General features: G+C 41.3%; 1 protein-coding gene across 5 annotated transcripts in view; it reads left to right on the top strand.

Annotated features, from left to right (window-relative positions):
- PRICKLE2 (prickle planar cell polarity protein 2) overlaps positions 1-12,496 on the top strand; it is a 338,052-nt gene that overhangs the window by 271,978 nt on the left and 53,578 nt on the right. For all 5 annotated transcript variants that reach the window (XM_028518036.2, XM_036030991.1, XM_028518038.2 and 2 more), the window contains 3 exons: positions 4,458-4,571; positions 7,848-7,985; positions 10,819-11,022. In XM_028518036.2, the coding sequence (XP_028373837.1) occupies positions 4,458-4,571; positions 7,848-7,985; positions 10,819-11,022 (456 nt within the window). The remainder of the gene's footprint in view (positions 1-4,457; positions 4,572-7,847; positions 7,986-10,818; positions 11,023-12,496) is intronic.

The following is a 12,496-nucleotide window of genomic DNA, read 5'->3' as shown; positions in this document are numbered from 1 at the left end:
ATCCATCAGACAGACTGAAGTTACTGCCAAGCCTTCCTGTTGGGAGTAACACTTTAAATAAAGGCCCTCAACTACTTCATTTTCATCAGCCAGTTTATTGTATTCAAAATGCGCTTTTTGGGGGGAGGGGGGCGTACCTAGTACAGCTTCACCCAGGGCAGAATCATAAGCACTTCTACCTGGGAATGTTTAAATGAACCTAAGTTTCTAGAACACTCAACAGACCTGCTCTCAGTACATTAGTACACACAAGAGGAAAAAGAAAGATATCAGTATACCAGGTAATAGCTTGATAATGGTCATCAATGACAAAATTCTATTGGATTCACTTATTTGCTCATAAAAACAAGTAAAACATGTTTGGGCTAAAATCAGCAAAGTTCAGGGTTTTCAGGGGAGGTGTCCCATTTAATTTTTGGACTGCCAGAAAGTAACTAAATATTTCCCCTGGTGTTTATTTTGAGCTACATGGTAGTTTTATTACAGAGATGCCAGAAGGTAAGGCATGCTGCATTTCTGTGTTCCACCAGACAGTTTGGGAATTCAAGAAAGTGATTTCTCCCTCATTCCCATTGCCTTCTAATCTTCATTGCTCAATAAAGAGCTTGGAAAGTCCAGATAAAGACCAGGTGCAGACACAGGAGGCAACATGAGAAGAGTGAGTGTTTTTCCTGGATCTGAATGGGCTTGGAAGTGGACTGGAACTGGTGAAGGACCAACTCCTTGTTGCACCTCAGAGCAAATCAGATCACCTGCCACACAACATGGTGGGATTTGGTAGGTTGTTAATAATATTAGCTGATTTGTTTTAATAAAGGGGCATTTCACTAACTAGGTAAGTTTTTAAGCTATCCACCAAATTATTGTGAGGAAATATTTTAGCACATTCCATATTTGTGGAATTATTGGAATACTGGTAGAAATGATACATGTTCAGTAGTGGTAAACAGCTGGAATTATAACACAAGCTGTCTAGCCAGGAAAAATAGAGCTATGTTCCCAAAGAGTAGTCACTGCCTTTGTTGATTTAAGACTTTAGTCTTATACATATACCCCTATGTTCATTGCAGCATTATTTATAATAGTCAAGATATGGAAGCATCCCAAGTGCCCATCAATAGACAAGTGGATAAAAAAAGTGGTGGTACATACATATATACAATGGAATATTACTCGATCATAAAAAAGAATGAAATCTTACTATTTTTTGTGACACCTAGAAAGTATTATGCTAAGTGAAATAAATCAGAGAAAGACAAATACCATATGATTTCCCTTATATGTGGAATGTAACGAACAAGATAAATGAACAAATGAAACAGGAACAGACTCAGAGATAAAGAGAACAGACTGATGGTTGCCAGAGAGGATAGGGGTTAGGGGGCTGGCTGAAAAAGGTGAAGGGATTTAGAAGTACAACTTAGTAGTTACAGAATGGTCATAGGGATGTAAGGTACAACGTAGGAAATATAGTCAGTGTTATTATAATAACTATGATGTCAGGTGGGTACTAGAAATATTGGGGGAACACTTTATAAAATATATGATTATCTAACCACTATACTATACACCTGAAACTAATACAAAACAATATTGAATGTAAACTGTAATTGAAAAATAAAATTTTAAAAAAGAATTTGAAGTTTTCAGAATGGACCTCAGAATACAAAGATATGTTTTTGCCCCCAAACAGGTCTAGAATTCTCTATCACTGTATGTTTGGGACTCCTTTACCCTCCAGTCTTTTTTTCTTTTTTTTTTTTTTAATCCCCAACTGGGGACCAGCCTGCAGCCCTGGCATGTGTCCCAATTGGGAATCCAACCAGAAACTTCTCAGTTCATAGGCCAATGCTCAGCCTACTGAACCACACCAGTCAAGGTTACCCTACAGTCTTAACATGGTATGGAACTTCTTTAATCCAGGGTGGACCTTGCCCAAGATGGGCAATCAGGATCCTTCTCTGGGGAATTTGGATTTGAACAAAACTAGTCAGTCTAGCAACTGAGGTTGTATAAACTCAAGTTTTAAGGCAACCCTTAGGCTTTGAGAAGGTACAAAGCACATCTGCAGAGAGAGAAGTATAGAGGGCATTGCACTTATAAGGATGAGAATTGCTGACTGATCACCTCCCAGTGGCAGGATCCGCTTCCTCACAAGGCTCTATTCTTCTGCTGCTGGGTTTCTAGAGAAAACTTCACGCCTTTATAATAATTTGCTACTTTTATCTCTGAAATAAAACTAGCTTAAATAGCATTTTATTCCTTGTAACCTTCTTGCTTAGACTAAGGTGGGATGGGGGAGGGGTAACAGAGTTTGGTCTCACTCTATAAGCTGATGATGTTGCCCTACCTTTTAAAATGGAAGAAAGGCTAGGAAGCTTCTGGATTGCTCCATTTGGAGTATCCAGGCTGGATAATATACTGGTTGCTATACATTCATGTTACTATTGCTATTGAGGGGCAAATGCTCTGCCTACATTCTCATTTCATTGCCACAATCTTATAATGAGGCTTCTGAGTAGTTAATGTAACTTGCTGAGGACACAGAGATGGCACATGGCCAAGCCAGGACTAAGGGTGCAGATCTCCTTGGCCATGCCGCAGAAGGAGCTCAGAAGGTTCCAACCTGGTCCAACCTTGGGCAGTATCAGAGAGCATTTGGCTCAAGGCACTAATTCAGAAGGGTTCTCAGGGATGACTCTATTCCAGGCAGGGAAGAGGGGGCTGTGTGAATAATGGGTGATTAAGAGGAGGATCAGTCAAGCTCAACTTACACTGTTCATTAGCAAGCATCCACAGTGATTTATTCCATATTAGCGCTTGTCCTTAATGTTCCGTAATTATCATGGGAGTTGTGAGAATGGCAAGGTGTTGTTGCAGCAAGGCCTTTCTACAAGCAATTCTTTGACTTGGAATATAGAGCCCTTCTCTAAGACACAGAGATGGATCTGCTTTTATACCTGGCACTTACCTGAGCAGCCATATGGTACAGGTCTCTGATGGGCTCAGTGCCAGCTTCTGATTCCAAACTAACTCATCATCTGGGCTTTTATTGCTTCTCTGGAAGACTGCTGGTAACCTGTGGGCGGCCCACAGAACCTACAGCAGTTCCTTCCCATCCCAGGACATGGCTCCCCGCCAGGTGCCTTCAGGGAGCAATTGCAGAGGCCCCAACCTCCCAAGGCCAGCTAGTCTAGGAGGAGAAGTTTGTTTATGGTTGCCTTTGGGATTTGATTAAGAGGATGATATGCACATGATGGTGAATGGTTACAATTATTTGTTACGAAAATAAAGATGGCTTTCGCAATTTTTTAAGGCCTAGTCATTGCAAAACCTTCTCTCCCGTCTCTTCTAACACTTATGACTTCATTTCTGAAGATCAAAGTAGACAGAGCTTTGGTAACTCTTCACCCTAGCATTCCCAAAACATGTGTGCATATCCCAGACTCCCTAAACCCAGGGAATTAGACCAAATTTGTGGATTGTAACTAATATGATGAGTTTAGAGCCCCAAGCCGTCTTTCTTCTCTGTTTTGTTGAATGAGTGCCTTGTTTTGCAAGAGCTGGTCATGATGCTGTTAAGAGATAGTTGAAAAGTATTTTCCATGATGTCATCTAAGCTTATAGGGTTTTGTTTTGTTTTGTTTCTCCTATGTAATAGCATATCTTTTGTTTTGGTCAGTTTTCTTTCCCTAGTTTTGCATACAGCTGGATGATAGAATGTTGTTTTCTTTTCTCAGGAAAAATTAGACCTTGGTGCTTTCCAAAGTCATTGCTGGGTTAACTGAGCCTTAGAAAGTGCAAGAATCTGCCCTGCAATAAGCAGGAGTATTCTAGGGTATACAGAATACTCTTTATTAATGATGATTTTTTTATTTCACACTCCGTATCCCAGATTTAGTGACTCATTTTCTGACAGATGAGCTGCTGCCTGTCCTTACAAAGAGCTCCAGACCTGGAGGGCTTTTAATGTAGGTGGAGGCTGAGGGACCCAGGAGTTTGCTTAGTGCCAAAAATTGGCTTTGACTTCAGTGCTGCCAAGGCAGGCACTGACATATCCCGTTGGCTCAGGATGCATGTTACATGCTGGAGACTAACAGAAAAAATGGTAAAGTCAGCTCTCCGGGGAGCCTGCTAAGAAAGCTTTACCCTCCGGGTTCCACCAGCATGTTTGCCCACTTCTCTTTTTTCAGGAAAGTCCAATGGCTTTATTATTATTATTATTATTATTATTATTATTATTATTATTATTTTGTAGAGAGAGGGAAAACCTCCAAGAGATAGGTGATTTGCTGGACTCTTTCTTCAAGGAGAAATTCCTCTGCTTGCAGTGAGAAATCCACGCTGTTGCATTCCATGGGAATGGGACAGGGGAAAGGAGATTGTGTCCTGCTGTGGGAGTCAACTTCCCAGAAAGTGGGAATGAGCAAGTTATCTGTGTGCCTTTCATTCTTCAGGTTCACCAGTACTATAGCTGTCTCCCAGAGGAGAAAGTCCCTTATGTCAACAGTCCTGGAGAGAAACTGCGAATCAAGCAACTATTACACCAGCTGCCACCACATGACAATGAGGTAAGGGACTGGGGGGACCTCAAGAATAATTTTCTTAGAATCTTCTCTGAATTGCTACCTTTCTACAGTTAGAATGCTGGATGAAGGAGATCTCCAAAGAAAAATTCTGGCAATGTATTTTAGGTTTTAGCTTCCTTAACTAGAGCCAAAAGAAACTGAAGAAACTGTCGGACACCTTCTGGAGAGTATTACCAAAAAGCAGAATATCATTATGGGCTGGATTTGCCTCTGAGCCTGGCACTACTAGCTATTTGAGGGTAACCAGGGAGCACTAAAATTTAAAAGCTCAAGTCCAGGCTTTCTCAGTCGAAGAATGCATGAAGCTGGTTTCCTGAGCATGTCAGATGATTGAGATTCCCTAGGCCAGTTCAAACCCTGCAAAACGTTTGTGACTCCTTTATTTTCAGGATCATGTCATGTTAAATGAGTGTGTACATTGCCCACGTTACACAGCAGCAGAAGTTCAGTGTCCAGATTTGCAGCTCTGAAAATCTGTGTTTTTGTCATTTAAAGTCTAACTTGCTAGGGTGATCCTTCGCACCCTTGAAAGTATGGCTTGCAGGCTGTCCTTTTCTTCTAAACCCAGACACACAGCAATGTAAGCAGGCTTTTCTTATGTTTGAAGATTAATTGATCATAAGGAAAATTTATAAATATGCTTTTAAAAGATCATTATGCTTCAGGGGTTTAGAGTTGTAAACTAGAAATTAATTTTTAAGTATCTGGTTTATAAAAAATAGTAATCACTTAGAATTGAATTGTCCACTGAACTCTGATTGCATTTTAAGTAAAAACATAATTTTCAGTTGAAAAAATTTCGTACACCAGCCTTCTACCAAGTGCCCCACCCACAAGCTAGATCCTAAGGGAAATGACTGAGTGCTTTTTTAGTCTTTACCTTCCCACATTTGAATTAAAAAGGATAAATCAGGAGACATAAAAATAGATTTGAATAAGTAGAGCAAAAGCTTAAACACTGAAGCAACTCCTAAAAAGACAGCCACAACTCCCTTTCCTATCATTTACTTCAGACTTCATTAAAAATATATATAAGTAATGTTTTCTCTTTAAAGCTGAGAGCAAGCCTTGTAACCTGATGCCCAGTTAACTAATTTGGAAGTGAAAATTCAGGTTTTTACAAGCAGGAGGGGTGTCCCTTTCTTTAAAAGCACGTCCATAAGATATCGGTGGTATAACCATATATTCTGTGGTGTTCAGGTCCCTGTAGTTCTCTCCCTGGGACATCTAAATGAAGACTTGCTTTCCTTATTAATTCTTTTTATGTGAGAGAGAGAGACCTGGTCTACCCTTTTCTGCTTTTAATGGTTTATTCTGTTTACAATTAACTATTTTCATGAAAAGAGACCTTTCAAATTCCTTCTTCCTGTTAGTGAGAATTCCTTACATGTGACCCAGAGGGCAGATTTCTCCCATTTGACATGGCCCTTTTGAGAACAAAGGGTGATTCTAAAGTAAATATCTGACCATTCTTTTTTTCACCCTGAGAAAATAATTTCGATATCTACAGCTGCTCTGGTTTTCAAATTTGGATGCACCAGTCTAGTTCAAAAAGTTTCCCTGTAACCATCTGGATGACCAAGCATCTGAGCATTTCAATGAACCTTTCTGATGTCCAGATTACTTTAAAATAACACAGGCAGTGAAAGTAGGACAATGTATACTAAAATGTGGTAGATATGGGACTTTGGATAGAAACATGGACAAGAGAGTAAATGATATTGAACCATGTAATGAGGGAATCACTTCCTTTTAAATTGAGTGGTTGAATAATCAGGGAAAGTTCAGTTTGATGCTAGCAGGAGTATCACATTTATCCAAATCCTCCTAGTATCCACTTTGAAGTTGGAGCATTACAAATCTGCACTTTAAGCCTTGGCGGGCATAGCTCAGTGGATTGAGCGCAGACTGTGAACCAAAGTGTCTCAGGTTCGATTCCCAGCCAGGGTACATGCCTGGGTTGCAGGCCATAACCCCCAGCAACCACACATTGATGTTTCTCTCTCTCTCGTTCTCCTTCCCTTCCCTCTCTAAAAATAAATAAATAAAATCTTTTTAAAAATGAGAAATTATTTCTAAAAAAAGAAGAATCTGCATTTTACCTCAGTGGATTGAGTGCAGGCTGTGAACCAAAGTGTCATCAGTTCAACTCCCAGTCAGGGCACAGGCCTGGGTTGCAGGCCAGGTCCCCAGCCAGGTCCACGTGAGAGGCAACCAACATTGATATTTCTTTCCTTCTCTTTCTCCCTCTCTTCCCCTCTCTCTATAACTAGATAAATAAAGTCTTAAAAAATAAAAATAATTTTAAAAAAAGAATCTTCATTTTAGGATTTCCCACAAATAAAAGTAGCCAGCTAGAATCTAACAATGTGGTTTTCTTTTAACTCTATTTAGTTTATGGTGACCCTCTGTTTTTTGCAGATAATACTGATTTTCCATTTATAATCTTAATATACTTTCTTTTTAAGTAAACATATTCAAGTTTTAGAATGCGAGTCCATTTTAAAACAGTATTAAGTAAGTAATAATTTAAGACTATCACAAAATTCCCGAGATGTACAGACATAAGGGGAGAGATGGGAAATACTGAACCAAATGTCTTTAATTCCCTCCCTTACTTCTGTGTCTGTGTTTGATAAGAAGGAGCATATCTTAACGCAAGTGGATGCATTAACCAAAGCCAACAGCTGCTCTTTCCTCCTGCTCACAGATAAGCAGGCAAGGACCCTGTGAAGCAACACAGATAACCTCTGAGCCAATTGTTCAGGCTCAAGCCTCTGGCTCCCATTTTCCCAATAGTGAGATGGGAAAAGAGAAGCTGTGAACCTGTAGACAACAGTTCTGGCTTGCTGGCCTGGAGCCATCCATTGGTGTCAAGGACCACATACATGGGCACGTGGGCTTGAGAGTATGAGGACCCCACAATCAATTTGAAGATCTATCCATTTGAAAGCAGGAGAAAGTCCCAGATCTTGGATTGGATCTTAGTATAGTGAACAGAATGAGTCAGTGAGGATGAGGAACAGGTCCTGCCAAACCCTGGGCTCCAGAGTTTGTAAACTTTAGTAAGTAATTTTGCCTGTCAGCAGTCTTAGGTAAAGACTCATTTTAAATGTCCCCAAGCCTGGTGGTGTTAAAGTATAGGCCAGGACCATAAAACCAAATAGGAGCATGTTTAATGAGAAAACTCTGAGGCATGTGCTTCAGGAATCCTAAGGAACAAGAGCAACTCTCCCATGCCATCCTGTGTCTATTCAGGTCCGATATTGCAACTCCCTGGATGAGGAAGAGAAACGGGAGCTGAAGCTCTTCAGCAACCAGAGGAAACGCGAAAACTTGGGCCGAGGGAATGTCAGGCCCTTCCCAGTCACCATGACAGGAGCTATTTGTGAACAGGTGAGTATAGATTCTGAGGCATGAAGACAGATAGCTCTGGCCCACTTTTACTCAACAGTCATTCTATTGAGTGCCTTCTTTGGGCTAGACATTGTTCTTGGCTGGGGGATACACCAGTGAACAAAATATTAAAAGCTTGATCTTTTAATAAAGTGTAAAGTCAGACAAAAACATAAATAAATGAGATAAAAAGAATATAGGAGGGAACTGGGTTAGGAAGTGTTGGGAGTATTGGAATGTTGCAGTTTTCATAAAGTGGCCTGGAAGTGCTTCCCCCCAACCCTTAGAAGGTGGCTTCTGAGCGAAGACAAGCAAGAACTGAGAGGGTGAAGTATGCAGGCCTTGTAGAAGGGACTGCAGGGGAAAGGGAGCAGCCAGCTCAAAGGCCCTGAGGCAGTAGCATTTCATTCACGTTCAATAAATAGCCAGTTGGCCAGTGTGTCAGGGTAGAGGCATGAAGGAGAACTAATAGAGGGCCCTAGAGATTTATGTATCCATTGAAAAGAGTCAAGCCAAGGAACGACATATGATGGATTTCTATTTTAAAATGAGTCCTTTAGAAAATGGAGTTTGCCTGAACCATGGGTCAGCCTCTTTCCCATGATCTTTCCAGGACTGGTGACAGTTAAAGGGTGGTAAATGATGGTCTCCTTGGTTTGAGGGTTCTTTAGCAAAGTGCATGAACCCCCTGCATGAACTCCCTGGGTTGAAGAGTCTGGATTTGTTTTCTCTCCTATTCTCCTGTAGAGTGCTCAGGGCATGGCAGAGGAAGGTTTTAAAGAAAACAGGATGGTGAGAAACCAGCCTGCCTGCATTCACCCTGCCCCTCCTCTCAGATGCCAAAAGCTTTGCGATGCTAAATGTTATTTTCCACATTTCACTTAGCCCTGCTGCTTTTTTTTATAGGTACACCTAACTGCTTAGGCTCTAAAGGGACCTATTGAGGTGCTGAAAATATGTGAGCTGGGTCTGTGAAAAGAAAGTGAGAATAGTACCTTAGGGGCCTGGATGCCATTTGGGGGCTTTTTTGTTTTTATTTTTTTTTTATTTCAGAGGGATAGAGTAAGAAAGTTCATGTGGATGGAATGGAGACACTACTTAATAGGGGAGCCAAAGGACCAGAGGTCTGGTGGTGGGGTCTTCATTCTTAAGACACACCCTTGAGATGCATGTGGTCAGTTGTTAAGATGTAAGATTCAGTTTGCTCAATTCAGGACCTCCAGCACTCTCAAATCCTTCTCCTAGAGCCATCCCATCTGGGCTCACCTAAGACAGAAGAAAGGTTGGACATTTTGTGGGCAGATATCAAAAATAGTATAGAATAGTGACAAGAGCATGGAGGCAGAAAGACCTAAGTTTGACTCACATTTCTCATAGATGACCTTGGCCATGTTACTTCTCCTCAGTTTTTTCATCTGCAAAGTGGGGATTACAAATGCCTACATCATAGAATTATGTTGAAGATTGAATGGGATTCTGTATTATTAAATCAAACAAGGGGCCCTTTACACTGAGATGGCTCTAGTACTTTGTATGGTAGCCTACATAAACCAACCAAAACTTAAGCCAGAATCAATGTACTGGAATCCAAGGAAATGAAACTTAAGAACAACCAATCACAAATGCCAACTAGGCCTTCCCAAATAAGGCAACTGTTTAAGTTATAACCAATCAAATCATTTCCTTGCTTTGCTTCCGTCTCTTTATAACAACCTTTCCCTGAGTTCCACCCAGTGGAATGCTCCTAACCACCGTCAGTTTGGTGCTACCCAATTTGATTCAGTATTTCCCCAAGTAAACTCTTGAAATTTTTAATGTACCTCAGTGTCTCTGTTAACAGTATGCTACCCACTTCTACTAATGTTAAAAAAGGAAGGTGCAGTATTTTTTGTACCATAATGTCTTTCTTTTGTCTGGTCAGTCATGTGAATGAGCTCGCAGAGACTAGTAAGATCTTTACTTCTTTTTCTATAAAGCATTTCAACCCACATGAGGTCCATGATGTAGGAAAGGTTTGGAAGTAGCTTTTCTACTCTCTAGACATTGTCCCCAGAGCTCAGCCCCTCATGTGGGGTTGTGAACCTCGTGGCAAACCTCATGGTCAGCAGAGAGCCTTCCCCTGGACCCACTGCTTCACACTTTATTCCTCCCTCAAAGACCCTCAAACCATATTGGTTTTATCCCAACACCAGCTATAAGAAGGGTTATCAGAGATTCTGCCTTGTTCCTTTCACATGGCTAGTTGGCATGTATGGGGAATGTGAATGGGAAGATAGGGGAAGGAGAGAGAAGATGCCCTTTTGAGAGTCAGATCTTGGAAGTGGTGCCTTTTCAATCAAGACTATGTAAAAAGATGTTAGAGGAAACAGGCTAAAAGCATACCAGAAAGACTTTCAGAAAAATAGTTCAAGGTGGGCATGTTTTAATAAACCCACTCCCCTATCATCTTACAGCCCCCTCTCCCCACCCTCAGCCCCCACAGCCTACTCCTCCTGGTGTTAAACTTGGCTGTGCCTCTGGATGGCGTTTGGAGGATCTAAAAGATAATGAGACCTTCATTCTGTGTAAGTTTGCCTCCTACCTGCAAGCATTTTTCTTTCTTCCCCACCTTTGTGAGTTCTTATTTTCTGACTTTATCTTCATCTTAACTTGGTGGCCCTCCTAAAGGAGAGTGGGGGGGAGGACACGTGTATAAAGCAGGTAGCACAGGGACTAGTTGGAAAATAGTGCTCAGTAGTTGACTATTGGTGGAGGTGGTGGTTATTCATCACCTGCATATGGTACTGAGAGATGGGAGCCAGAGTTCACACTGACATTTCCATTTGCCTCACAGTGTGGTGGCCAGATTAATGGCGGGGACATCGCCGTGTTTGCATCACGCGCTGGCCATGGTGTTTGCTGGCACCCACCCTGCTTCATATGTACTGTCTGCAATGAGCTCCTGGTGGATTTGATCTACTTCTACCAGGATGGGAAGATATACTGTGGCAGGCACCATGCCGAGTGCCTGAAGCCGCGCTGTGCAGCCTGTGACGAGGTCAGTGCACTCTCCATGGGGCTTACAGCCCTTCCTGTAAGTTCTCTGTTGTATAACCAACACATCATCCAGTGGCTTCCTACACAGAAAAAAACCACAGACCACTCCACCTTCTTATATTAACCCTTTCCAGAGAGATGCCCCATCCGTTCCTGGTTGTTAGCTTGTCCATGGCTGTGGCTGGCTTTACTGAACACTGCAGTCTCATGGACATCTGTGTGGAAAGGCAGTTAGTTTCTGTACCTGAGGAGACTCCTGGCATTAGGTCAGTTCAGAATGCTTAAAGAAAGAAAAACAGCATTGTGCAGCTTTAGATTTCAGCCAGAATCCCAGGGAGAAATCATCGGTAATAATGTGCCACTTTTATCTCAAGTTCTGTTTTCTTAACTTCATTGGGACAGATTGGTTTGAGAAGAGAAGAAAACTGGTAGCATCATTTAATTTTCCCACAATATACCAGAGTTCTGGTGATGACTCAGGAGGCAGATGGATACGCCATTTGGATACCACTGCCCCGCACTCTAAGAGGAACGTGGATTTGCTACCCAGAATCAGAAAGCAGACAGGAACACAAGGCCCAGACCTGGTGCTTTCTCCCACCAGAAGCACAGCCAGGTATGATCTATAACCTGGAAGAATACAAAACCTGATTTAGTTTTAAAGGTTTGGAGCTTATTGTTCAATTTAAAAAAATTTAAGGGTTTGGAGCAGAAAGGAGAATGTTCTAAAGCTGACCACTTTTAAGGGAATCATTTGGAGAAAATCTTGCCCAGGTGTTTTCTCCTGCACAAAGTACAGTTTTGGTTCTGTCTGACCCTGAAAGCAAAAATGTGAGACTGTATAAACACTCCATTTTTCAGTCAGAGTTCACTATTGCATGGGAATTTCTTCCTTACAAAATGCCTATGAAAGATTCACTCTTCTAGGAGGAAGTAAATCAGCCTTAACTAATTTGGATTCTCATGCCTTTGGTGATGTTCAAGAGAGACCCTCTAGACAGGTAGTTGCGAAATGGATTTCAGGTCCAGCCCTGTAATTCTAGGCAGCCACTTTACCTTCACGGTTTGGTCTCCACATCTGAAAATGAGTGCTCTTGATACGACATTATATTATTTAATAGCAAAGAGAATGTGATGATTTATGTGCTCACAAATTTTTGTTTATTGAGTTATAATTCACATAATATGAAGTTCAACCTGTTAAGGTGTACATATTCAGTGATTTTTTAATATATTTACAGAGTTGTACACCCATCATTACTGTCCCATCCCAGATCATTTGCATCATCCCAAAAAGAAACCCTGTTGATTAGCAGAAACTTCCCTTTCCCCCCTTCGCCCAGCCCCTGGCAACCTCTAATCTTGTCTCTGTCTCTATGGATTCACATATTCCAGACATTCATATAAATGGAATAATACAATATGTGACCTTTTGTGTCTGACTTCTTTCACTCAGCAAGATATGTTCAAGGTTA

The sequence above is a fragment of the Phyllostomus discolor genome, chromosome 7 (genome assembly GCF_004126475.2).
Source record: "Phyllostomus discolor isolate MPI-MPIP mPhyDis1 chromosome 7, mPhyDis1.pri.v3, whole genome shotgun sequence".
NCBI classification, from domain to species: domain Eukaryota; kingdom Metazoa; phylum Chordata; class Mammalia; order Chiroptera; family Phyllostomidae; genus Phyllostomus; species Phyllostomus discolor.
This window is presented reverse-complemented; position numbering and strand designations above follow the sequence as displayed.